At 36.4% G+C, this 27688-nt stretch overlaps 1 protein-coding gene across 4 annotated transcripts in view; it reads right to left on the bottom strand.

Annotated features, from left to right (window-relative positions):
- EMCN (endomucin) overlaps positions 1-27688 on the bottom strand; it is a 100086-nt gene that overhangs the window by 24825 nt on the left and 47573 nt on the right. For 2 of the 4 annotated variants that reach the window (XM_039217956.1, XM_039217953.1), the window contains exons 4-5: positions 24245-24355; positions 11495-11533 (exon numbers count right to left, since the gene is read on the bottom strand). In XM_039217956.1, the coding sequence (XP_039073887.1) occupies positions 11495-11533; positions 24245-24355 (150 nt within the window). The remainder of the gene's footprint in view (positions 1-11494; positions 11534-24244; positions 24356-27688) is intronic. The other 2 variants (XM_039217954.1, XM_039217955.1) reach the window with 2 other exon arrangements.

Raw genomic sequence — 27688 nt, 5'->3', positions numbered from 1 at the left:
TTGAAAAAGAATTATTTTTCAAAGACTATCGTTTAAAGGGATTTCTTTTTATCACACCTGTTCGGCTTGTCTCACCGCTAAATTTTAAGTTGCCGCCGTGTGAAGGCCATAACCCCCACTATCCTCTACCTAGAGCTCTAACTATAGTGAGTGTGCAGTGAAATATAGCTGACTGCTTGGCTGCACCAAGAGGCATCGCTTATAATTATGGCCCCCTTACGAGTACTGAGGCCGTGTATAATTGCATCAAAGAAATTGATATCGCCTATGACTGCTTTGGATCTTTCCCTCTTTGCCACCCACAGCCCAGCGTGCGCTGCATGCTCATGCATTTTTGACATCTGTGGGGGAAGAATGATGTTTAGAGTCTGTATCGTTCTTGCCATGCAAGGGATCTGTGGGAGGGAGCTAGATATATGCCCATAAGAACAAAGAAAAATGTCAGGCTAGTGCACTAAAACAGGCAGAAAAAGAAATATTAAATGAAAAGACTGGGAACTAGCTTTTAGTTGTTTTTTCCAGTGTTAAATGTTTTAGTGAGAATGTTGCTCTTTAGATTGTGTTGGTAGAGAACAAGATGGCTGATTAAGTTACCAATGGCATTAATCCACCTGTGATATCCCAAGGGTTAATTTTCAAGACTCCGTATCCTATCTTACTACCTTCTCTCTTTTTTTAAAAAAAATGTTTAATTTATTTTGGGAGAGAGAGAGTGAGAGCACAAGCGGGGAGAAGCAGAGGGAGAGAGAGAGAATCCCAAGCAGGTTTTGCACTGCCAGCACAGAGTCCAACATGGGTCTCGATCTCATGAACCATGAGATCATGACCTGAGCCAAAATCAAGAGTCAGACGCTCAACAGATAAGGACACCCAGGCGCCCCTATCTTACTACCTTCGCACAGACAAGCTGAATGACTACAATTCTGAATATAACCTGTGTGGTTTAGGTAAAACTACAAACTTTCCTACTTAAAACATGTTGATAGTCCAGTGCCAACCAGTAGTGCTAATGATCCACAGGGTGGCGATACAATTAACTCTTCTTGAGAGAAGAATTTATTAGCTATTTGGACAAAGACTTAAAATTTTTGTTTTTCTTTTAACTGCAAACTCCAGTTAATAAATCATTTCTAATTTCAGTACATCTACACACACACACGCACGCATGCACACTTTACCTCTAATAATGGTGCAATGCCTTCTGGTATTTTGTTTTCTCTTGTCTTTTATTTAATTTTTCCAATGATTGGTCATGCCCTGCTTACAGTAATTAACTCACAGTTTGAGAAAGCCTGTCTATTAGAATGTTCATATTGATGAGATTATTATTCTTGGCTTAATTCAAAAACTGTGGGCCTAATGGAATTCTTTCTGTGACTAAGATAGAAGGATCCATGGTGTGTTCAGAGCTGATAATCTCTGAGGATTTTGCTGAGACTCTATTATCCTGCATTACTATTAATGCAGTGTGGGCAGAGGAGGTACAGGAGAAGTATAGTGGAGTATTTAAAAGCATGGATCTGAAGCCAGAGTACATGGGTTCAAATCTGGCTATAGAACTGGTTTCCTGAGGAATGCTGGGCAAGTCACTGAACCTCTTTTTTTCTTTGTAAAGTTTTTATTTATTTATTTTTAGAGAGAGAGCAAGAATGCAAGCTGGGGAGGGGCAGAAAGAAAGAGGGAGAGAATCTCAAGTAGGGTCCATGCTTTCAGCATGAAGCCTGAGGTGGGGGCTTGATCCCATGACCCCAGGATCATGACCTGAACTGAAATCAAGAATTAGACACTCAACTGACCGACCACACAGGTGCCTCAGGTCACTTAGCCTCTTTGTGCTTGAGTTTCCACATGTACAAATGGTGATTATAATAGTTCTATATCGTAGTGTCATAAAAGTTAAATGAGTAAAATTAAATTTGAATTGCTTAGAAGAATACTTGATACTAATATATTTATATTATATATACTATTATTGTATCATAATATAAGATTATGCTGTATTGTTATGTTATTTTATAATAATATTTTTTAAATATTGTGATTAGGCCTCTAAAGGGTTGTACCTTTCAACCGAAGTCAACTTTTCTAATTTTCCCAAAAATTCTTAATGTAAAAATATATGCAATAGGCTTTATGGCTACCTCTATCATTCCTCCTTAACACCTTTGCTACCTCTACGTTTTTAGATACTTCTTTTCTCTAGCCAGGAACTGGAGTAACTGGAGTATATAATGATCTTAGATGACATAGATTCACTGTTGAACCCTGACTTTTAGTGACTGTATGATTATTTAATTGCAGATATGTTCTGTCATAATTTAAATCCAGTTCACAAGCTTCAGGCCAATACTTGAAGCAGGCTGTTTGGGGTAGAGACCCTCAGAACCAAGTCTGTTGTAATAATGTGTAATCAAATTGCCCCCACCGGCATCTGACAGCAGCATATATTTGGCCCTTGCTGTAAAGCAACTACCTGATAAATCATTGAGGGTTTTAAAGACAGAATACCTTATTGAGATCTCAGGGGACCCACAGTGGCTGTGAGAATGAGCTTCAGAAAACTCTAACTACAGGAAGTATAATTGGCCAGGGTTCCCCACCTCCTTTCTGAAATTCATCGCCGTGTTCTTGTTGATGCCATGCCTCTCCCAGGCTGCTCCCAGGCAATGGCTGATCTTAGCCGGCCTGTTCCTGGGAGTCATAAACTCCTCTGAGGAGAGATTGGGACAGGAGGAGTCCCTGACGGCATTTTCAGAGGAGGATATATATGATACGTAGATATTAATGGGAGAAAAGCATGAATGGCAGTAGAGGATAAACCATTCTATATGAGAAAGGAAATACAGCTATATATTGTATTTTTATTTCTTGTATATTGCCTACACTTCTTTCTAAACACTTTCTTTTTTACACTTCTTTCTAAACACTTCTTTTTTACTTCTTTCTGAACGCTTTCTAAACACTTTCTATACTTTGTAAACTCTTTTTTAAAAAAGTTTTAGAAAGTATTTATTTTGAGAGAGACAGAGACAGGGCAAGTGGGAGAGGGGTAGAGAGAGGGAGAGAGAGAGAGAGAAAGAGAGAATCCCAAGCAGGCTCTGCACCACCAGCACAGAGCCGGATGTGGAGCTTGAACCCATGAAGCTTTAAGATCATGACCTAACCTGAAACCAAGAGTCAGATGCTTAACCGACTGAGCCACCCAGGCTCCCGTTTCTAAACACTTTCTAAACTTTCAAAACATTTTAAAACTTTCTAAACACTTCTATCACTTCTTTCTAAACACTCTTTTTTACACTTAAAGAAGTACCCAAGGGGTTAAACTCAATTGAATTGAAGGATTGTTTCCCATTATTTATAAATAATTGGGACACTTGCTTCATTGCAATGTGGTGGATTCATGTCTCATTTTAAAAAATAACTTTTCAGCACTTGACACAATGAATCATTCCTCCTTACCACCTTTGCTTCATGTGACTTCTGGTAGAGCACACTTATGAGCTGGTCTTCTTGGTCTCTTTGGCTGGTTCCTTCTTTCTCTGACTCACAAGCTTGGAGGGTCCCAATGCTTAGTCCTTAGTCTTCATCTCTAACTATGCTAATTTCTTTGATGATCTCATTCAATTTCAAGGCTTAAATATAATAACAGTGCCAATGATCAGCTAATTTATATTTCCAGACCTCATTCTTAAACTCCAGATTCATAAAGCCACATGTTCACGCAGAAAATAATAAACATCTGAAATTCCACATGTCCAAACTTGAACTTCTGCTTTATCTTTAGCCTTCCCATCTGGCAATCATTCCTTCCAGTGGCTGAGGCCAAGGTCTCACGGCTATTTTTGCCTCATCTTTTACAACCTATCCCACATCCAGGATCACTAGGAATATATCGATTGGATTCACCTCCAAAATAGATGCAGAATTTGGAGACTTCATGCCACCTACTCTGTGACTATGCTGGTCCAAGCTAACATCATCTCTCTCCTGGAAAACTGCCAAAGTATTTTTGCTTCATCTGACAGTCTTTTCTTAGCTCTCAGATTTATATTTATAAAATATGAGTCAGATCATGTCACTACTTTGCTCAAAACTCCCAATGTTTCCCCATTCCTCTTATGGAAAAAACCAGAGTCCTTGCAATAATCCTCCAAATCCTAGGCAATCTTCCTGGCAAATCCCCTGCCCCCACACTCAGCACAGGTTCTTAACCACACTGGGCCTCTCCTCAGGTTCTAGTGCTGCCTGGATCCTCTTCCTCTACATACTGGTTTTCTTACTTCCTTGCATTTACTCAAATCTTTTCAGGAAATGTTCCCTTGACCACTTTTTTCAGTCCTGCAAACTGGTCCCTGCCTTTCTTCACCTCTCCCGTACTTGCGATCCCTCCTTCCTACACTGCTGTGCCTTTTCTCTTTCTTACAACACTTAACACCTTCTTTTTTAAAAAGAAAATTTTTACATTAATTTATTTTTGAGAGACAGAGAGAGACAGAGCACAAGTAAGGGAGGGGCAGAGAGAGAAGGAGACACAAAATCTGAAGCAGGCTGCAGGCTCTGAGCTGTCAGCACAGATCCCAATGTGGGGCTCCAACTCACAAACTGTGAGATCGTGACCTGAGCTGAAGTCAGACAGTCAACTGACTGAGACACCCAGGCGTCCCAACACTTACCACCTTCTAAGTCCTGTAAAGGTAAGGATATTATTTTGCTCACTGGTGTTTCTCAAATGTTAGAACAATGTCTGGAAGTACAGTCCATAAGTCTTTGTTTTCTGGATAAACACATTTTTTGGGGGGCAGAAAGGACTACTGTTAAAGATGAAATGAATTAATCAACTACCTTTTGTATCTTAATATTTGGACTTATACATATTTAAAAATTTTTTATTAATATTTTCATTTGTTCTTTGGGTCTAACAGGAGATAGTGAAGGAAATACTATGGAGTCCAAAAGGGAGTTATTGCATTAAGAATTACATTTTAATAGAGGAGGTGACAAGCACAGCCGAAAGTTGATGGATGTGAAACAAGAAATAAAGAATAAGAAAAAACAATATATAAGGGATCAAAATCAGAGAGGTTCTGTTAGTGCTTACTGAGTTTTACTTCTGAGCTAACTCTTAACAAATAGGATCTGAGGAGCTTAAGCAATAATATACACCACAAGATGAATACAATAGAAATAAGAAATCAGAAGCAATGCAAAAGGATGAAACAAACAGGCTCCTTTTAAGAGTTAACAAACAACAGTTTCTGGTGCTCCTATAAGAATTCACCCCGAGAATCCTGGTACTCAGGAAAAGGAAGCACAGTCTACTCTAGGCTTTCATTATCAGAGAAAAAGTAGTTATTCTATAAGTAATTGTCATATCAGCAGTGCAGACAATAAACGCTGTGAGTGTGGCTGGAACCATTCTGTTTTGGGAGGGAATATGCCAATATGATCCCTGAAATCTCTTCTAGCTTTAAGATTTTGGATTCTTGTCAAAGTTCCTTTCAATCCAGATTTTGTCATAGCTAGAATGAATTTTTGCCTTTAATGGCATGATCTGTCTACTTAAAGAGTAAAATATCAAAGGGGAAGTTTTCTGCTCTCATCACATCTTACCTTTCTAACCTTAGTGTACTCTTTTTTTTTTAATGTTTGTTTGTTTTTAATTTTTTAATTAATTATTTATTTATTTATTTTTTGAGAAAGAGAGAGACAGAGACAGAGTGTGAGTAGGGGAGGGGCAGAGAGAGAGGAAGAGACAGAATCCAAAGCAGGCTCCAGGCTCTGAGCTGTCAGTACAGAGCCTGATGCGGGACTTGAACTTACAGACTGTGAGATTATGACCTGAGCTGAGGTCAGACGCTTAACCAACTGAGCCACCCAAGCACCCCTGTTTGTTTGTTTGTTTGCTTGCTTGCTTGCTTGTTTTTTGAGAGAAAGAAAGCATGAGCAAGGGTAGGGCAGAGAGAGAGGGAAACAGAGGATCCAAGATGGGCTCTGCACTGACAACAGTGAGCCCAATGCAGGGCTTGAACTTATGAACCATGAGATCATAACCTCAGCCGAAGTCTGAAGATGCTCAACCGACTGAGCCACCCAAGTGCCCCGACCTTGGTGTACTCTTAAAGCAATGCAATAAAAAGGTGTATCTCAAATTTCTTTCATTTTGCTTTGGGCCATCAGTGTGACTAACCTGAGGTAACAGAATCTTCTAACCCAATAATAACTGTGAATGGAGATTTATTTACCTCAGGTAACTTTGTAGAATTGCATGTTGAAGAAAGGTTGAATTTTTTTGTGATTTGAATAGGAAGGGTTATTAATTTCCAGAAAATTGTATATAGCATACAAAGAATGAATGAGGCACTGTGCTAATTAACCTTATTCTGAAACATTTTTAATCTTGTGCTTTCTACATGAGAGATTCTGAAGCTCTAAGACACAAGGTAACACACTTGACAGTAAGTAGAACTAAGACATAATAAGCCAAGTAGGACTCAAAACTTTTTTTTCCCTTCTCATTATACCATATGACCAAGAGATTTTAAGGGAGGTTAGTTCATCTTACTTGTTAATGGCACCATTATCGATGAGGTCAGTGACATTTTTTCTCAGTACTCTGAAAGGTTTAGAATGCTCTTACCCTTCCCCCAGCACAGATACATCGTATTACTTTAAATTCACAATTTGGATAATATGACTTAACACTGAGAAACCCTACAATATGTAACTATGTCAGTGTTATGCTTTCTGAGAAAGTGAGGGTAAACATTTCAAAATATAGACATTAAAATATTAAATGGGATTTTTATTTTCAAATTCTTTTGGGATACTATATGTCAGGAATTATTCTAAGTGTTTTACAAATATTAGCTCATTCAATTATTGTGTTGTGAATATTTGAATTTTACAAAGTGGAAGCTGAAGCCCAGAGAGATTAAGTGATTTGCCCAAGATCACAGAGCGAGTAGGTGGCAGAGTCAGGATTTGAATGCAGAGTCTGTGCTGTCAAATACGACTATGCTGCCTGCGACTGCATTTCCGCAGGAATGAGTTACAAGTTCATGTCTCCTATTTTTGTTACATAAAATAGAGTCTATTTCAATTTAGACTCCGAGCAAGACAAATTTCTTCTCATCAAGACAAACTAAACACTTCCTTCCTTCAATAGGCCAAACCAGATCATGCAGATACATACAAGGAGAGAGAATTATTCCTAATATATTAAATAAATCATGTTGTAGAGTTTATAAGGCACACACCATTAGCAATAACATTGAAATGCATTGGTTTTTAAAGTGAACGCTGGGTAGCTAATCAGTTGAGACTGAGTTCTGATTGACCTACTGTATAGACCAGAGAGGCACAGGCCCTTCTTGGAGACTCAGCAGATTTCTGAACTAGAGTAGAAACCACTTAGCTATTCCCAGATATATACAATTTCCTAAGTGAAAGTTTATGGCAGACCCTACCACATAAATATTGACATGCCCCATTAGTGAGTTCTTTTATTCTCAACCAATCTTTTAAACATTATAAAATTTCCAAGTCAAAAAGAACAACAATAAACTTCTAGGTTTGCTATAGATATTTCTCTAGCTCAAGTGGATTCTGTTCTGAACAATAGTGTCAGGATTCTGTCTTTCAGAGTTGTAATACTCAGATAAGTGACCTTCTGTATAGAATGGTCAATGCTTACAGTATATGAATTTCTAGAGGTCAGTAACCAATTCTCAAGCCATTACATAGGGTGCTGAGCACATTGAATATGCCAGGATGGGACATCCTCGTTGCCAAGGGCCAGTGGTCAGGTTTGGTGGGACTTGCAAAGTCTGTTCTGACTTCTAATTTTCCATCAAAATTAATGCCTACCATGCAATTGAGGTCGTGAAACACAGTTAAAGAAAGCAAAGAAGATGAGTACAATGAGATCTTTCCAAATTGTGCTGTCTATTATGGGAATGTTGTTGCAGTGATGACTTTTATGTGCCAAGCTGACTTGGCCATGGAGTTTCCCGATATTTGGACAAACACTAGTCTGGAAGTGTCTGTGAGTGTATTTTTGAAGATATTAACATGTGAATTAGTAGACTAAATAAAGCAGATTGCTCTCCAGTATGGATTGGCTCTCATCCAATTAGTTGAAGACTTGAATAGAATAAATAAGTTCACTCTCAGTGAGAAATAAGGAGTGGGCTACCTGGGTGGCTCAGTCGGTTGAGCGTCCTACTCCAGCTCAGATCATCATCTTGTGGCTCAGGAGTTTGAGCCCCATGCAGGGCTTGCTGCTCTCAGCTGTCAACTGAGAGCCTACTTTGAATCCTCTGTCCTCCTCTGTTTTCCTTTCCTCTATTTGTACTCTCTCTCACAAAAAATAAATAAAAGTATTTTTTTAAAAAAAAGGAAAGAGTAAAGAACAAATTCTTCCTGCCTCACTGCTTTGAGCTGGGACATTGGTCTTTTCCTGCATTTGGACTCAAAGCTAAAATATTGGCTCTTTTTGGGTCTTGAGACGGCTGGCTTTCCATCTGGAATTTAACCATTGGCTCTCTTGTTTCTCAGGCCTTGGACTGAAACTACACAGTCCTCTCTCTTGGGTCTCTATGCTTTCAGTTTGCTGACTGCAGATCTTGGGACCTCTCAGCTTTCAAAATGCATGAGCCAATTCCATATAATAAATCTTTATACATAGATATATATGGTTTCTCTGGAGAACCCTGAGTAGTATAGTTGTATTTTCCAGAAAATTGAGGGCAACAGGTTTATTTCTTTCCCCATGCCCCAAGGTATGTTGGTCCATTTTTCTTATCAAAGAAATCAAGAGTTTCATTTTCAAGGACACATTATCAGTTCTGCTTGTCTGTGGAAAAATGATAAGGCTAAAGAAAAGTGAATTCCATCACTGATTAAAATTGTTGTGATGGCCACATAATTCCTGTATCTATCTCTAGGAAATAGATAGCTCTGCATCACTTTTTCTTTGCATCTCCTCATTAGCTCTGAACTCAGAGCTAGAAAAATGAGTAGGCAGAATAATCTGGAAGCTAGGCGGTCATTTCTTTTGTGAACCTTTTTCTCATTTTTCTTAAACTGCTTTCCTAAATCTGATATAGAACACAACCACAGCTAACGGGGAAAAATTTTTCTCCCTCCTCAATCTTAACATATGGTTAAGAAGTTTGAAGTTTGTCTATGACATATCATTGTGGACCTATATGGCTATTAGAGTTATTACAGTTATTTACCATGCTGACTAGTCTTTCTTGGTAACCCTTAAAGGCAAGCTCCATGTATTACTCACAACTCTTAGCTAGTGTTACATGTAATAGAACAGAAGGACTATTTATTAAATGCTCTGGTTAGTGGTGGCTGGTTGAATATACGGTTCTGTGTATTTAGTAGAGTATTATACTAAATTTGTGGTCTTACCATATATATTACAGTGGGCAGTTGACATTTGACCTTTCTATATACTTTAGACATAAAGCATGAATTCTTCATGCTTAGCATTGTTGAACACAACAATCCACCTCATACTACCTTTCCTCTTTTAAATGGAATGAATGGACATGTCTTCAGAACTTGATCAATCATTTCCCTATAACTATGACTATTTTTCTTTATTATATAATGTTAGACATCATATCTATGTACAATTTCTTAGAATTGATGCTTTATGTACATTGTCTTACTCATTTTGAATTCCCAAGAAAGTCTTTTTGTAAAATAATCATCAACTGATATACCCTTAATAATAGTTTTTGAAGTCAGCGTTAAAAATATTTTTTTCTAAGAAAATGAAAGCTGGATGTATAATTTGTAAGCAAATGCCCAATGTGAGAACTATATATGATCCATATTATCTCATATTTATAAAAAGGAAACAGCACTAATAATTCTGTGGACTAGTATTCTACCTCAACTTCTACCTAAAAAAGAAATACTATTTCAAGTAAGATGCCTATCATTCATTATATTCTTGATCAAACTGTTTCATAATTTAGTATTTGAACAACCTTGATAACAAGTGACTGAACACACAAATGATTACTGTTGTCAACAGATATGTAATTAATACCTTGTTACTAGACTTTTTTTTTGAGTGAGTCTGGACTTAGTTTCTGCCCATAACATGTATCTTTGAAGTTAAAGACTGGCTTTTCTTATAGTTTATGAAATCAGTTTCATTTCTTTTTAGTCCATTGTTCAAATCAATGATGTGTGTATTATTTGTTTTAGAACTGGTTTCTGTAACTCAAAATATAACTAGTGTAAATGGGCTTCCTATTACAGTTAAAAATCAACTATAGTTAAAGCTGGCATTTTGTAAATTCATCTCTAAAAGGATGCTTCAATTTCTCCTTAAAAGGAACTAATGATTTTGGCAGCTTTTCAATTCTTTCCATCTGTAACTTCTCCTGATTAACTAGTCCCTGAAACAGAAGGGAAGGACTTTTCCAGAACAGTACAAATTATCAGCCAATTGATGCACCATTTTTATGTTTTGTTTTGCTTTGTTTTTCCTACTGTTTTTTTAGTGCATTTTAGACTATGCAAATGGAAATAAATATTAAAAAAATATAGTGACATGGCAAAATAAAGAGAATTAATATAAACATAACTTCTTAAATCATGAAATATATTGTGTAGAAGATAAATAATTAAATGTTAACAGCATAATCCTTTCAGGTTTGAGTTCCTTGAAGACACAATACAGAAGGTAGACTATGATAATTATTTAGTTCTTTTGCTGTGAAAATGGAGTTGCTCATAATTTCCACGGCTTTATTTTTCTGACTTTTTAAAAAAGTTACATGATCTTCTAAGTTTATTTCACATATTTTTATATACACCAAAGGTGACCAAGATTGAGAGCCTAAGAGATTTAGCATTTATAAAAGTATGAGGAAGGATGTAGGAAGATAAAAGTCTCCCGAATAATTACCATTTCAAAACACCAGAAGGGTTCAATGGTACCATCTGCCCCTTCCCAACAATCTTTTTCCATTTCTGCTGCGCCATCATCCTAAATGTATTCAGCTTAAAACTTAGGATAACAAAACATGAGCACTTCTTGGACTGATAATATTTTAGGCTGTTAGCTGTGGTTTATAACACCAACTCTCTGGCTGCCAGGATCAGGCTGTGTTGGGAAGAAAGAGAAGACAGACACAGACGTGCTATACTTCTGGGGGAGGGCATGCCAACCACAGAAACAGACCAGGAACAGCGGGTTCTGGGCACAGGACTCTTCCACAGGCTTCGTGCATTTACCAAGACTGGTTCCACTCACTCTGGCCACGGAACATTCAGGCACATCTTTGTTCTGATCTGCATTTTATTTCTTTCCTTTTTAATACAAGTTCTCCTAAACATGTCAGTTGTCATGTGATGTTTTCCCTTTCACTATTTCCCCTGCCCCCACACTGGCTGATCTTCTTTAATCTCATTTTGGGGATCTTTCTCATAAATGGTCTCAGGGAGAAGAAACTTCACTTACCTGGTATTTCCGTTGTTTTGATTGAACTCTGATTCTCAGCTTTAGAGGAAAGAAAAGAAAAGAAAATGACTAAAAGGAAATGTTGACTGTCAGATCTACTCTCCCAATTGCTACAGGTCATAAATGGATATAGATCCTATTTCATTTCTGATCCACTTTTCTTCAAATCATAAGATCAGGAGGCATAAACAGAAAGTCTTTAGAGCAAAGGTCAGCTATTTTTTGTCTTAAAGGGCCTCATAGTAAATATTTTAGGCTTTGTGTGTCATAAGTCTTTATAGCAACTATGCAACTTGTCATTGTAGTGTGAATGCAGCCATACATAACACCTAAACGGTAGGTAGGGCTGTGTTCCAGTAAAACATTACTTACAAAAATAGATGGGATGCTAGACTTGGTCTACGGGCCCCAGTTTGCTGAAACCTGTTTTAGAGCATCTGGTACAACTCCACACCCTCAATAAGCCAAGAAAATGCAGACAACTGCAAATCCTTTGGGTGGGGCTTGATGAGTGACACTGTCATGTGTCATATTCCCACTAAGATATGATGCATTTCCAGACCTGAGAAAGATTCAGGATGGTTCAGACAGAAACCTCTCAAACTTAGGGAATTCCTTTAAGGTAAATATAGTTCAGATGAGCTTTCCACAATAAAATTACTTGAGAAAATTACAATCAAAGATCACTTCAACAACTTTGACTGTGTGTACCATGAACAAAATCTGTCATGTGAAAAACAGAGAAAATGATTTTAAAATAACTAAAAGCCCAATAGTGATAGTTTAAAATATCCATTTGCCCCCTTTGTATACTAACTTGACTGGCTATCAGCGACTCGAATTTAACACGCTTATAAGAGAACTCTTGACCGGTATCCTTATACCTGCCTCTTTCCCCACTTTCTTGGTTCAGTGTGTGGTATCATTGTCCTCCAGCTGCACAAGCCAGAGAGTAGTAGCCTTTCTGGATTCTCCTCTTTTTCTCAGCCCTATGGGCTCTAGCTTCAAAACATATTACAAATATCTTCACTACTTAATTGGCTACTTACTGTTCACCAATTTCTCTCCCTAGTACCTTCAATAGCCACCTGGAAAAATCTATTTAAATTCACTACGCTAATGGCTCCCTACTCCTCTTACTATGGATGTAGCCTTTACTAGACATGGCCCCCTATTCCACTCTGATTGGTAAATAACATCATGGCTCTCTTCCTGCCCCGGCCGTCTCTGCTCGCTCTCCCTGTGCCTGGGTGTTCTCTCAAGTTACCCTCTGCCTTCTTTCTATCTTTCTTGACTCTGCTCAGACCTCACCACTTAGAGAAGACTTCTCCCACCACCTCCCCTAAAGTGGTCTTATTTCCCTTCAAACTAGTCCGCCACTCGGCTTCATTTGCTCAACAGTCCTTTTATTACTATAGGGACATTTTTAAAATGTGCTCACAGTTGAATGTACCTGCATGAGGACAGAGATTGCTGGTGTTATTCAGAGCCGCGATTCTAGTACCTACCACCAGGTCTCAAGTAAAAACGTGGAATGAAGGAGTGAGAATAGGAAATAGCAGTAAAAACAAAGAAGACAAATTCTACTTACCTGAATTCAATGTTTAAGGAAAAAGAATGTTTTATTTAAAATTGCTTGTTTTATTGAATGTTTTTATTGAATGTTTATTGTTTTATTGAATTGAATGCTTTATTTAATATTATTTAAAATAAATAATTTTATTTAAAATTTATTTTAAATTGTTTTATTTAAAATAGCTATGATTGGATAATCATAGCTACCATGAAGCAAACTCTTATGGTTAGTTCCATATACTTTTACTGATGTCTGCATGGGAGACATCATTACCATTCTTCAGATCTACAAATATTAGTTGAGAAAAGTGAAACTACTTTCTCAAAACGGGGACAATGATTATAAATCAGGTGTGTTCATTCTAATGTCCATCCTCTTCTACTAAACTAGGCAGTTTTTCTATCCACGAACCCACTCTGAATGGAGAGCTTATGTAATTAATGTCTGTTTTTGATAACTAGTTAAAATATCTTTGAACATGGCATAATGCTGTATTTGGAAGATGCAGTTAAAATATTTATCAGCTGCTGGAGGATTAGGATACAAAGACAATTAAAACTGTTTGTTCCTCTTAGTATTAATATCAGGTCATAACCTTTCTTGCTGATAGGCTTCATTAAGAATGAGAAAACTTTAAACTTGTATCAGACAAAACCTGACTATTCTGTATTTAAGTTTTTTTTAATCAGCCTTCAGAAATGCATAATAATTTTATAAGGACATGTCATTTAAAGCAAATTAATTATGTCTTAAGGTTTAGATGAATCAAATTAATAGCATATACTAACTCAAAATCTTTATATTGCGTGTACTAAGAGGTCCAGACTTTTATGTATGAATGCATAATACGCTGTTATTTTGAGGACAATCCGGTAGAGCTTAAATATCTAATCAAAACTAGAATATATGCCTTTTTTGTATGAAATCAAAGAAATATTATTTTGAAGGTAATGAAGTGTTTTCATTCGCACTTCAAATTTGGACTCAGTTCTGTGGGGATAAAAGTTTAATAAAGATGAACGCATGGTTAAAGTGTGAACTAATGAAATGTGAAGACATTTATAATTGTTCCTGAATTTTACTTGTAAGTTTCATAATACATGTTTTTAGAAAAGTCTAAACTTTGATCTATAGTGAAGTGAAAAAAGTCAAATAGCAAATGAGTGTAGTGCATTCTATTAAGCTACTCTCAAATTTAAATATTTAGTAAAGACCAAAACCTCAGCCAGAGTGGTTGGGAACTTAAAATCTGTTTGTTGAGTTTTATTCTATAATATGAAATGGAAGTCTTATGAAATGCAAATGAACCTCTCAATTTTTAAACTTTAATCCACATTAATCTAAAACTAAACTTTACTCAATTATCTTTTAAAACAGAAAGCTTAAACAGCAATACAGCAAATAACTTTGCTAAAGATCATCTTATTATAAAGGAGATTGTGTTCCTAGCTATACATGCATATGTAACTGTGTATAGTTATACATAGAAAATATCATCAACAGGAAAGGAGAAAGGATATAGATAGACATTCCCATATATATTCCATATATAATTCTTTACCGATTTGCTTAAAAATAGTTTACTATGCCCAATTCAAGTTTTCCTCATCATTTTCTTATACACAGCATTGGCTGAGTCATTGTATGTGACATTAGAGATGACCCCAGATCAACACAGGTTTGAAATGTGTAGGTCCATTTATACAGGAATTTTTGTTACAGTGCAGGGCAATAAATTATTTTCTTTTCCTACTGACTTTTTAAAAGAGTTATTTATTTTTGAGAAAGAGAAAGACAGAGCTTGAGCAGGGGAGGGGCAGAGAGAGAGGGAGACACAGGATCTGAAGCAGCTCCAGTCTCTGAGCTGTCAGCACAGAGCCTGAGGCAGGGTTCAAACCCATGAACTGTGAGATCATGACCTGAGCCAAAGTTGGACCCTTAACTGACTGAGTCATTCAGAGCCCTTTCTTATGATTTTCTTAATAACATCTTCTCTTCTTTACCTTACTTTATGATAAGAATACAGTATATGATACATATTACATACATGTGTTGACTATTTGTGTTACTTGTAAGGTCAACAGTAGACTATTAGTAATTAAGTTTTTGGGGAGTCGAAAGTTATACATGGGTTTTCTACTGCTCAGAGAGTCAGCCCTTCCAACCCCCATGTTGGTCAAGGGTCAACTTGTATTTCTGATTTGGCTAAACCATGACTTGTGTGTGACTCCGACTTGTTAACCTAAGAATTTCTCTCGTATTTGCCCAGTAAAATGATACAAACTAATTAAATACTATGTAAGAAATGTTATGATTAAGTTCCCAGATAAGTGGCATAGGTAAATGGTGCAATTCACAAAGGAAATAATGAGGCTGGGCAATCTGATAAATTAATGTTTTCCAAAGGATGAGATGCATAGCATTGTATGGGATTCCATAAGGCTGTACTGGAAAGTGACATTAAATAAGATTGAAACTTTCAATGAGAATGTTATTTACTTTTCAGCTTTCTTTCAGTTTATTTGGTATTTCAATGAGGAGCTTTCAAAATTACAATTTAATGAAAATGTGTCATTAAAGCTAACATGTGCTTATCTTGATTTATTTTTTAAATGAGAATGACTAAGCCTCTAACAAAGAGCCTTTAGTATGCAACAACTAGAGGTTTTAAATTTACATCTTGCTTTTTAAAAATTTTCTTTTAATGTTTATTTATTTATTTAAAAAATTTTTTACATTTATTTATTTTTGAGAGACAGAGCATGAGCAGGGGAGGGGTAGAGAGAGAGGGAAACACAGAATCCGAAGCAGGCTCCAGGCTCTGAGGTGTCAGCACAGAGCCCGATGCGGGGCTCGAACCCACACACCATGAGACCGTGACCTAAGCCAAAGTCAAACGCTCAACCAACTAACCCATCCAGGTGCCCCAGCGTTTATTTGTTTTTAAGAGAGAGGGACAGAATGTCAGCAGGGGAGGGGTGGAGGGGGAGGGGCACACAGAATCTGAAGCAGGCTTCAGGCTCTGAGTTGTCAGCATAGAGCCTGAGCCAGGGCGTGAACTCATGAACCATGAGAGCATTACCTGAGCCAAAGTCAGACGCTTAACTAACTGACTGAACCACCCAGCACCCATTTGCACTTTTTAAATAGTGATTTTATAGGTACTGTTGATGTCTAATGAAACAGGATTTTCATTTATGATGGTTTTCTTTTCAAGGGAATTTAAGAATAAAAAGTGCATCAGTTTAAAGAAAAGCCTACTAGAACTGATCCATGAATTCAGCAATGTTGCAGGATACAAAATCAACATACAGGAATCGGTTGCATTTTTATACACCAACAATGAAGCAACAGAAAGAGAAATCAAGAAACTGATCCCATTCACAATTACACAAAAACCCATAAAATGCCTAGGAATAAACCTAACCAAAGATATAGGAGATCTGTATGATGAAAACTATAGAAAACTTACGAAGGAAATTGAAGAAGACACAAAGAAATGGAAAAACATCCCATGTTCATAGGTCGGAAGAATAAATATTGTTAAAATGTCATTACTACCCAAAGCAATCTACACATTCAATGCAGTCCCAATCAAAATTGCACCAGCATTCTTCTCAAAACTAGAACAAACTATCCTAAAATTCGTATGGAACCACAAAGGACCCCAAATTAGCCAAAATAATATTGAAAGAAGAAAATCAAAATGGGAGGCATCACCATCCCAGACTTTAGCCTCCACTATAAAGCTGTAATCATCAAGACAGTATGGTATCAGCACAAAAACAGACACATATACCAATGGAATAGAGTAGAGAACTCAGAATTGGACCCACAAAGGTATGGCCAACTAATCTTTGACAAAGCAGGAAAGAGTATCCAATGGACAAAAGACAGTCTCTTTAACAGATGGTGCTGGGAGAACTGGACAGCAACATGCAGAAGAATAAAACTAGATCACTTTCTCACACCATACACAAAAATAAACTCAAAATGAGTTTCAGGTCAAAAGGACCTGAATGTGAGACAGGAAACCATCATAATCCTAGAAGAGAAAGCAGGAAAAAAACTCCTTGACCTCAACTGCAGTAATTTCTTACTTGACACATCCCCAGAGGCAAGGGAATCAAGAGTAAAAATGAACTACTGGGACCTCATCAAGATAAAAAGCTTCTGCACGGTAAAGGAAACAATCAATAAAACTAATAGGCAACTGATGGAATGGGAAAAGATAGTTGCAAATGACATATCAGATAAAGGGCTAGTTAGTATCCAAAATCTATAAGGAACTCACCAAACTCCACACCCGGAAAACAAATAATCCAGTGAAGAAATGGGCAGAAGACATGAACAGACACTTCTCCAAAGAGGCCATCCAGATGTCCAACAGACACATGAAACGATGCTCACCATCCCTCCTCATTAGGAAATACAAATCAAAACCACATGGAGATAGAACCTCACGCCGGTCAGAGTGGCTAAAATGAACAAATCAGGAGACTCGAGATGCTGGCGAGGATGTGGAGAAACGGGCACCCTCCTATACTGTTGGTGGGAATGTAATCTGGTGCATCCCCTCTGGAAAATAGTTTGGAGGTTCCTCAAAAAATTAACAATAGAACTCCCCTATGACCCAGCAATAGCGCTGCTAGGAATTTACCCAAGGGATACAGGAGTGCTGATGCATAGGGGCACATGTATCCCAAGGTTCATAGCAGCACTCTCAACAATAGCCAAAACATGGAAAGAACCTAAGTGTCCATCACCTGATGATTGGATCAAGAAGATGTGGTATATTTATACAATGGAATACCACATGTCAATGAGAAAGAATGAAATCTGGCCATGTGTAGCAACATGGATGAAACTTGAGGGTGTTATGCTGAGCGAAATAAGTCAGGCAGAGAAGGACAGATACCATATGTTTGCACATATATGTGGATTAGGAGGAAGTTAATGGAGGATGAAGCGGGAGAAGGGGAAAAATAGTTGGGGAGAGGAAGGGAGGCAAACCATGAGAGTCCCTTGAATGCTGAGAACAAACTGAGGGCTGATGGGGGTGGGGGAGAGAGGAAGGGGGGTGATGGGCATGGAGGAGGACATTTGTTGGGATGAAGACTGGGTGTTATATAGAAACCAACTTGACAATAAACTATAAAAAAATTAAAAAATTAAAAAATAAAGGACTAAATAAATAATAGTGCAGATGTTTTTCCTATCTTGTAACACTCATTAAATTTTGGGAAACACAGATCTAAAATCTTGTAGAGGCCCTTGTTGGATCTGTAGAATTGGAATAAACAATTGGATGAAAGAAGCAGGAAAGAAGAATAGGATGCAAATGAGGAGCACAGGATTAAAAAACCACAGTCAAGAATAAATCTGGCCTGATGGGTGGGTCAGAGCCAGAGACTTACTTTCCTTAGAATCATAGGCTTATGTTCTGGACCAGCCAATGAGCCAATTTGTGTTGTAATTGTTGAACACTTACTTGTCAAGCATATGATTCACACAATTAAAAGCAAACTGTGGAAAGCCTAGGTGGCTCAGTCGGTTAAGCGTCGGACTCTTGATTTCAGCTCAGGTTATGATCTCATGGTTCATGAGATTGAGCCCTGTGTCAACCTCTGTGCCGACAGCATGGAGGCTGCTTGAGATTCTCTCTCTCCCTCTCTCTCTGCCCCTCCTGCACTAGCGCGTGCACCCGTGTGTGTGTGTGTTCTCTCTATAAATAAATAAATAAATAAACTTAAAAAAAAGTTGATTGTTTTCTACTACCTTTATACACGTTATGTAAAATAGTCATGATGAGAACAAATATGGGATAGTGAAGAGTGTATGAGTTTTGAAGCAAGAAAAACAGTGTTTGAATTTCATCCTTTTAATTTAACCATAATCAGATCATTTAGTCTTTCTGAACCTGTTTCCTTATTTGTGAATCTGATGTCATAAATGCCACCTTTGCCTGGATTATTATTATAAGGATTATAATTATTATTATATTTTATAATATAATATATAATTTATTATATATTATTATTATAAGGATTATTATTACTAAAACAATAGCTAAAATTTATAATTTTATTTGCCAGACACTGTTTTAAGCTTTGTATATTTTATCTCTTTTAATCTTCACAAGGATCCTATAAGGTTATGATCTTGTAGCTCTTCTATAGATGAGGAAACTGAAGCACAGAGAAGTGAAGTGGCTTATCAAAAGCCATAGTACAAATAAATGATTGTGCCATTATTTGAGCCTAAGCAATCTCACTTTAGAATCATCTTCATAAACAATAAGCTATCTGCCTCTTGGCATGATTAAGGAGCCTAATTTTTATTTTAAGACAGGTATGGTGCCTGAAAAAGCATGGCTTAGGCATAGATCATTCTCATGTTTAGCCATCGGTATATCTAACATGTCTATTTGGTTATCATACAATTTCCTTTGCTTTTTGTGCATAGACTCCATATTAAACTGTAATAAATTATGCAAGAAAAAATATATATTTACTATATGTAAATGTTATTACTCTTACTTAATAGCTTAATGATGACTTATAGATGTTATTCTTTTCTACTTGGCAAAAGTCAGATTCTCCCCTCAGATTTTAAGTCTGCAATATTGTACACTGTAGTAGCAGAAAATCTGGTCTGGCAAAACCCTGAGAGGTATTTTGACCACATCCTTGCCTTCATAGAGGTTTAAGTATTGGCATACTGCCCATCTCAGTTTGCCTTCTACCTATAATCTTATTCCACATTCTTTCCTCAGCCAAGTGAGAATTCACCAGCAAGAGAAAGAGCAATAGTTTTCCTTTGCCTGCCAATCTCTTACAGTGTGTACTGTGCTTGCTTTTAAATCTGGTTACAGATACCTACATGACTGAAGGGTAAAATAGGAGAAATACACAGAAATTTAAGAGAATGGGAAATGATTAGAGATAAATGCTTTGAAGACTTGCTTCTTTTTGATCTACATACTGTTTAGGGAGTAGAGCAATAAACTTCACTAACTCTTCTCTACTCGAAACCAAATCTGCACTTAAGATGATGTACCCACAATGCTTTTATCTGACAGTCACTATCAAAGAATCCATTTTCTTATGTTTAAGGGGAAGATAAAGCTTCAGCTGTTCAACCTTCCCTTACCAGTAGACTGCTTTGTTCTCCTTCTGCCTCTCACTCTTGGGTTCACTAATTTTGAACATTTATGTGTGTGATGGGTAGAAAGGGAACATTGCTATGCTAGCCAGGAATCTGGGATAGCTCCTGGTTTCATCAGGCACAAATGGAAATGTGTGCAAACTCATAAAAGCAAATAGATTCCATACTAAACAAGGAGCACCTTAAGGAAGAAGGGATATCTGAGGAGAAATGGTTATCCCAAAATGAGTTTTATAAAATAATATCTAAAGAACTTACTATAGAACTGGTTAATTGAATGGCAAATGCAAAGAGTAGCGGTAAATACCCTTATTTCATTATCTTGCTCTCCAGGGTGCCTTATTTTTCAAGAAATGGCTTTGTGGGTGTATTTATTTAAGCTACTTGGAAGAAAGCCACTTCAAACTGTGTTTAGAAGCTAAATGAATACAATAGTCCCCAGAACAGAGATGCATAGAGCATTTTACTGCATAAATCAAAGTAAAATTAGGAGTCTCAATGGACTCATGAGGCTGACCGCACATTTCTGTATAAGTGCTAATTTTAATAAACCATGGTCCCTGAATGACATTTTCCTAATCAGTCACTGAATGAGTGTTAGTGCAGAATACATATTATTTGAGTTTAATCTTCAACTGCCAGACATTTTGCAGATGCATATTTACTTTTATTCTTGTTTATATTCAGGACAATCATATGAAATACATGGGGTTTTGGTCTGCTGAAGGTACCATACAGACATATCGTGCCTACAAAATAGATTCTACTTATCAGAAGCTAAAACACTCCCTTAAGGAAATGTTCTACATATGAAAGAGCAATGGCCCTCACTTCAAATTCCTCTATGTGGTAATTGTCTCATTAAACAAACCCGTTAGTTCACAGTTATGGCATGAAATGAGGCTCTTTCTATGTAACCTTCTTTATTTTATGCTAAAGAGAATTATAATATAATGGGCAAATGGATGTTCACGATGTGTTTCTAGAGAAGAGTGGGCCTTGCACATCCACTTGCCATCTCCTTCTACCCTAGAGATCTCCCAAGAAGAGACTTGGAGACTGTAAATCATCTATAGCTGCTTCTTATTAAGGACTATGGAGATGCCAAGAATTTCTCTATTGTTTATAATGGATGGTATGTGATAAGGCTGTTATGGCAGATTACTAGCTTTTCCAGTCAGGATATTTTGACTAAAAATACAGATTACTTCACATCATGAAGGCCAGGATTTGGGAAGTGCCTGTAGTGACCATATATATGGTTGGAGCTAGAAAGTTGTCTAAGCTCAAGGGAGCTCTAGGTCTGGCCGCTCTCTGTCTCTCACGATCAGCTTATTCTTGCTCATGGGGTCTGTTGATCTCCCACATTCCTTCTCTCCATTCTTCTCTATCAATTTTTATTACTTTTAACATCTGTTTGCTTATGCCATAGGTATGCACAGGAGTCGTCATGACTATCTCACATTCACTCTGTGGAAAGCTTCCTGCTTCAGTTTTCACAGCTAATCACTTTTTCATTTGTTTGGGTTTTTCATTTGTTTAAGGTTACACAGAAAGGAAATTTGATTGGGCTAGCTCAACATTTTCTTTCCTTTTGTTTTATTTGACTTTATTATTTGATTATATTTTTTAATGTTTATTTATTTTGAGAGAGAGAAAAAGAGAGAAAGCAAGCAGGGGAAGGGCAGAGTGAGAGGGAGAGAGAGAAAATCCTAAGCAGGCTTGACGCTGTCGAAGCAGAGGCCGACGGGAGGCTTGAACTCATGAACTGGGAGATCATGACCTGAGCCTATATCAGGAGTTAGGTGCTTAACCAACTGAGCCACTCAGATGCCCCTCCTTTTATTTTTAAATAAGTTTTATAAAGAAATTCACCACCAAGTTAACTCATTTTAAGTATATAAGTCAATAATTTTCTGTAAATTTATAGAGTTGTACAACCATTACAGTAATCCAGATTTAAAAGATTTTCAACGTAAAAAACTCCCTTACTACTTTCTGCAGTCAATCCCCAGTTTTAGGCAACTTCTCCAGCTTTAGGCAACTTCTTATGTGGTTTCTGCCCCTATAAGAATGTCCATTCTGGATATTTCATATTAATGGAATTATAAAATATGTGGTGCTCTGTAAAAGGTTTTTTTTCACTGAGCATAATGGTTTTGAGGTTCGTAGTATTACAACATGTATCATTAATTTGTTCCTTTACATTGTTGAAGAGTAGTCCATTCTATGGATATCCTGTTTTAGAGCATTCCAAATCCATTTCAAGTGGAAAAGCCAATAGAATATTCCATCTCATCAGTTAATGGGCATCTGGATTGTTTCCAGTGTGACTATTATGAATATGGTTCCTATTAATATTATCTCAAAAATACCTGTCTCAATTACTTTAGCTTTAGAGTAAGTTTTGAAGTTAGCTTATGTAAGTCCTCCAACTTTGTTCTTCCTTGACAAAATAGTGTTAGCTATTCTAGGTATTTTTCATTTCCATATATTATTTAGGATCAGCTTACCAATTTCTAATGATTTGCTGTGATTCTGTGATTCTGATAGGAGCTGAATTGAATAAGTTAATCAAATGTTTATCAATGGGGGAATGCCATCTTAAAATATTGAGTCTTTTCACCATGAATATGTGATGTCTTTCTATTTACTTAGATATTTAATATCTCACTGAACAATAGTTCATTGTGCAGATCTTGCACTTTTACTGTTAAATATTTCGTAAATATTTTATTATTTCTGATGCTTTTGTTAATGTCGCTATTTCCTTAATTTTATTTCTGAATTGCCATTGTTAACATACAGAAATATGATTTATTTTTATATATCATATCTTGTGATAGCAAATAGTCTACTAGTTTTAGTAGTTTGATTGTAATTTTTTTGATTTTCTACATAAATTATGATGTAGTCTGCTAAGAAAAAGTGTTTTCTTTCTTCCTTTCTAATCTATATGAATGGATCTATCTATCTATCTATCTATCTATCTATCTATCTATCTATCTACCTTCCATCACTTTATTGTACTATCTAGGACCTTTGGTTATAATTTTGAAAAGAAGTGTTGAGAATGGACATCTTTGCTGTGTTCAAGATCTTAAGAAGAAACCATGAAATATTTAACTATTAAGCATGATGTTTTCAGTTATCCTTTTTAGTTTGGGGAAGTTACACTTTATTTCTAGTTTACTGAAATTTCTAATTAAAAGGGGGTTAAATTTTGTCAAATGATTTTTCTGCATCTACTGACTCTACTAATAGAGTACATTGCTCTACTTGATTCTCATGTATTAATGCACTCATACAGTCCTGGATAAATCTCCCTTATTTATGTTTTCTATCCTTTTCTATACATTACAAAAGTTGTTTTGTTAATATTTTATTAAGAATAGTTGCATCAATGCTCATTAAAGATATTTGTTTTCTTTATTTGATTTTTCATTCTTTTTTTAGCTTTGGTAACAGGATAAATCTGGCCTCAAGTAATTACTTCTGTGGTGTTCCTTCCTCCTCTTCCTGAAAGGATTTGAGAAGCATTGGTATAATTTATTTTGAAAATATATAGCATTCATAATGGAAGCCATCCTGCTTGAAGCTTTCTTCATGGGACCATTTAAAATTTCTAATGCAATATCTTTAATTGTTTTTATATCTTTTCAGACTAGCTATCTTCTTGAGTCAATTTTAGCAATTTGTTTCTTTCTAAGAATGTTCCCATTTCATCAAAGTTTTCTAATTTGTTGCCAAGCTCACCCTTTGTGTTTTGTTTCAGGGGATATCATAGATTACTGTTTGGCCTTGAATTGATCTTTCCTGGCACTGACCCATTTGCAGCTATGGAGGGATAAAGTATCATGGTACAAAGCCAAGTTGCCAAATGGTTGTCCAATTTGGTAAAGACCAGATAAGAGAGGTGGGGCATGGTTCTTCGGTAGCTGTGGGCTGGAAAATGTTCTGAATTTAATACTATCCAACATACAAATTTAATAAATCTTTACACTTACCTTTGTGTTGGGAACTTTGTGTTGTTAAAACATTTGAAAGTAGAGGATGTGTCACTGTTGCATTTGCAGTGATGAACTCATTCTTCACAATACCCTTGGTTGTGTTTCCTACTGATGTTAAAGAATAAGCAGCCATCAGAGGTATAACCAATAAATAGTCTCATTAGTATTAACATTAACATCCAGTTACAACTTGAACATCAGTTACTGAAAGTCTTCTGATCAAGATTTAGAAATTCAACATTTTAGTGTTTACCTTTTGGTGATCAGTTAATTACATCAAGAAAATGGAGAAATATTAGACTCTTCTCTACGTCTGCTGTAGGATATCTCATTTGAGCAGAACAGTAATCCTATTAGTTAAGTAATAATTACCATAATTTTTCTTATATGTGAGACTTAGAAAACTTAACTTCCTCATTTTCGAATAACTTGTAACAGAAGAGAGACAGGATCTGAATCCAAGCCTTTCTGATGCAAAAGTTAATTACTCAGCTACCCTAGAAAGGAGGTGGTAAGAAAATGGTAATAGTTGAAGATGGTAGTTCCCATGCTGCCTGGGAAAGAATTTTTAGGTGAGTAGAACAGACAGCAGGAAAGGAATAACAGGTAGTAAATAGAATAAACTTTCCATTTTCATTGGCAGAAAGGGGAAGGAGAATTAACAACAAAGGAAAGATAACCTGAACTTACAAAAATAACATTGGACTATGATTACTTAAAACAATTTATATTTACACAAATATTATAAAAACAAAATGATTAATTCCCTTCAGTCTTTTCAAAGTAATGTGGAGAACATTGGGTTAGGGAAGAAAGGACAGATATGATGATTAATGCATGCTTAGAGTTAACTAGATATGATGTTACCTGGAGGTAGGAGGAAATCAGTTTAATAGATTTCTTTCACAAAGTAGGCTGAACTGTTGTTTTCAATTGCCAATCAGCTTTCATTCTATGACAGCAAGCGTCTATAGTGTAATGCAAATTCTTAATGCAGTTGAGAGATTCATGCTGGAGAAATTGATATTTGTAAGAAGACCTTATAGACATTGGGTGAATATGTTTTCACACAAAGAGCCTTCAGGAATTGGTATTGGCATACCAAAATATAATATAAATTCAAATATAGGCCATAGCGTTAACATTGCATATGAGAAAGAAGTATTTGAAATGGGCAAAACTTCTTAAAGTATTAAACTGACAGAGAAATACTTGAGAAAGTAAAGAGATATCTTATTATAGCAGAAATTGATGTTTGTTATAGCATCGAAGTACAAAAGATCACCCTGAATACAGGAAATCCACAGTTGAGGATGAAGGGACATGTGGGGGTAAAGATTTTTCTCCTCGCTAGAACTCCAAGAACGTATTCTTGAAAAACACTGGAACAGGATTTCCTCTTTAGAAATTTTTGGTGAAGAATTCTTCTGCTGAGTTAAAGTAGAAAACCATGAAAGAGCTATCCTGATGGCTTAAAGAATTCTCTAGCATAAGACAGACTCAAAAGTCTTGGACATGGTAAAGAGAATATATATTTAAGACAGGAAGGGAAGCTGGCAGATTAGAAAAAATACAAAGAAAAGAGTAGAATAATGGAATATCTGGGGATAGAATGCCAAAGATATTGCTTTGAGAATTGCCTATTATTGTCAATTACACAGTGTCATGCAGCCCATGGAAGGAATCTTGAATGCTTTAAAGGTAACCAAAATATTTTTAAACATACATGGTGGACCTAAAAGAAATAGAAGGAAAGGTGCAGATGCAAATGCTGCCACAGTCATAAATTTTAAGTTTCCTAGTATATTGAGATGTTTCAAATCCTAGTCTCAAGAGAGAAGAAAATTGTGACCTACATTAATAAAGATATGAGAATCACGGTCTCATAGTAACATCTTGTTTGGAAATTTTTCCCAATTGTACTTGGAATTCTCACAGAGTAGATTCTGGACTCCTGCCAGAAAGTGATTGACATCTCAGAAAAATGAAACTAACCTTAAAGCTGTTCTTTTAACCTATAGGGTTTTCTGTCCTTCAGTTTTTCTGTCTGGCCATTTCTCCCAAAAAACACCATGTATTTGCTTTGGTCTACAGGTATAAACTGTACTATAAGTGTAGGTGATATTATATGTATTAGGTTTGACAAACATTATTTTGCTTGATTAATACTAATTTAAATCATGATATCAAAATAGTATTTACTCTTAGGACTTGTTTTGAAATTCAAGTCCTTTTAAGTCTTAAAGCTTTGGTATAGATAGGACGAATAAAAGACAAACTATAAGAATTTTAAAACCATATTGGACTTTGAATAAGAAGAGTCTGACACAGTAGACACTTGAGAAAGTTGCATCAATACCATAGTTTAAGAGCAGAGAAGACACCTTCACTGCAACCATACCATTAAGTGAAAACCAGTAGGTAGAAATGAGCAGAATGAATGTGAGGGATAGGCGCTATTTTATAATTACCTTGGAATATTAATGTGAAATTCATTTTGTATATTTTGTGAGATTGAATTTTAGGAAGAAAGCAATAAATACAAATATTAATTATATTAGAAATTTAAGGTGTGTTTACAACAGATCGACTCAAAAGAGAGGGTTTATGGAGTTAACTTGTGTGAGGCACAGGAGGAAGCAGCTTTATTCCTTTGGAATTCTATAATCTGAATTATGGTAGTGTTTTTTCTAATGTGCATAGCAAAAGCTTCTTGTGTGGTCACTTTGTCTTCAGAAATAGAATATAAGTGGCTTTTTGACAAAGTTAGCATTTATTAAAACATATGCTAAGTATACTAGTGCCATGGTAAGTTAATTTGGTATTATGTTGAAGAAAAACCATTTGTAGTCAAATCAACTGGAGCTGCCTAGATTGTAAAAAACCAACTGGATGTCTTTTTGATAGGATTACTCAGATTAAAGGAAATGTTACTGTGCATTATGAAACCCTAGGAGGGTGGTCTTTTCTAAAGATATTGCCCAAGGATCTCCATTTCCAGGGATCGTTTTATGGACTAGCACTCCATAGACATTCTGTATTCATGACAACATGGGTAGTCTAGGATAAACAATTAAAGTAATGTCTTGATTCATTTAATGACTTCTGGGAGTAACATTAAAGAGTCGTTCATGGAAAGACTGTGAGAGGCCTAAATATTTATACCATTGGTTCTATGGAGATGCATCAAAGCAGTGTCAAAGACTGGAGAAAATGTTTCTTAAGATTTTGCTCAGATTTGGGGTGCCTGGGTGGTTCAGTTGGTCAAGCACCCGACTTTGGCTCAGGTCATGATCTCACGGTTCTTGGGTTCAAGCCCCACATGGGGCTCTGTGCTGACAGCTCAGAACAGGGAGTCTACTTTGGATTCTGTGTGTCCCTCCCTCTCTGCCTCTCCTGCTTGCACTCTTGGCACTCTCTTTCTCTCAAAAATAAATAACA

This window comes from Hyaena hyaena, unplaced genomic scaffold (genome assembly GCF_003009895.1).
Source record: "Hyaena hyaena isolate Hyena2069 unplaced genomic scaffold, ASM300989v1 scaffold_722, whole genome shotgun sequence".
Lineage (NCBI taxonomy): Eukaryota > Metazoa > Chordata > Mammalia > Carnivora > Hyaenidae > Hyaena > Hyaena hyaena.
Note: the sequence above shows the minus strand (reverse complement) of the source record. Positions and strands in the feature narration are given on the sequence as shown.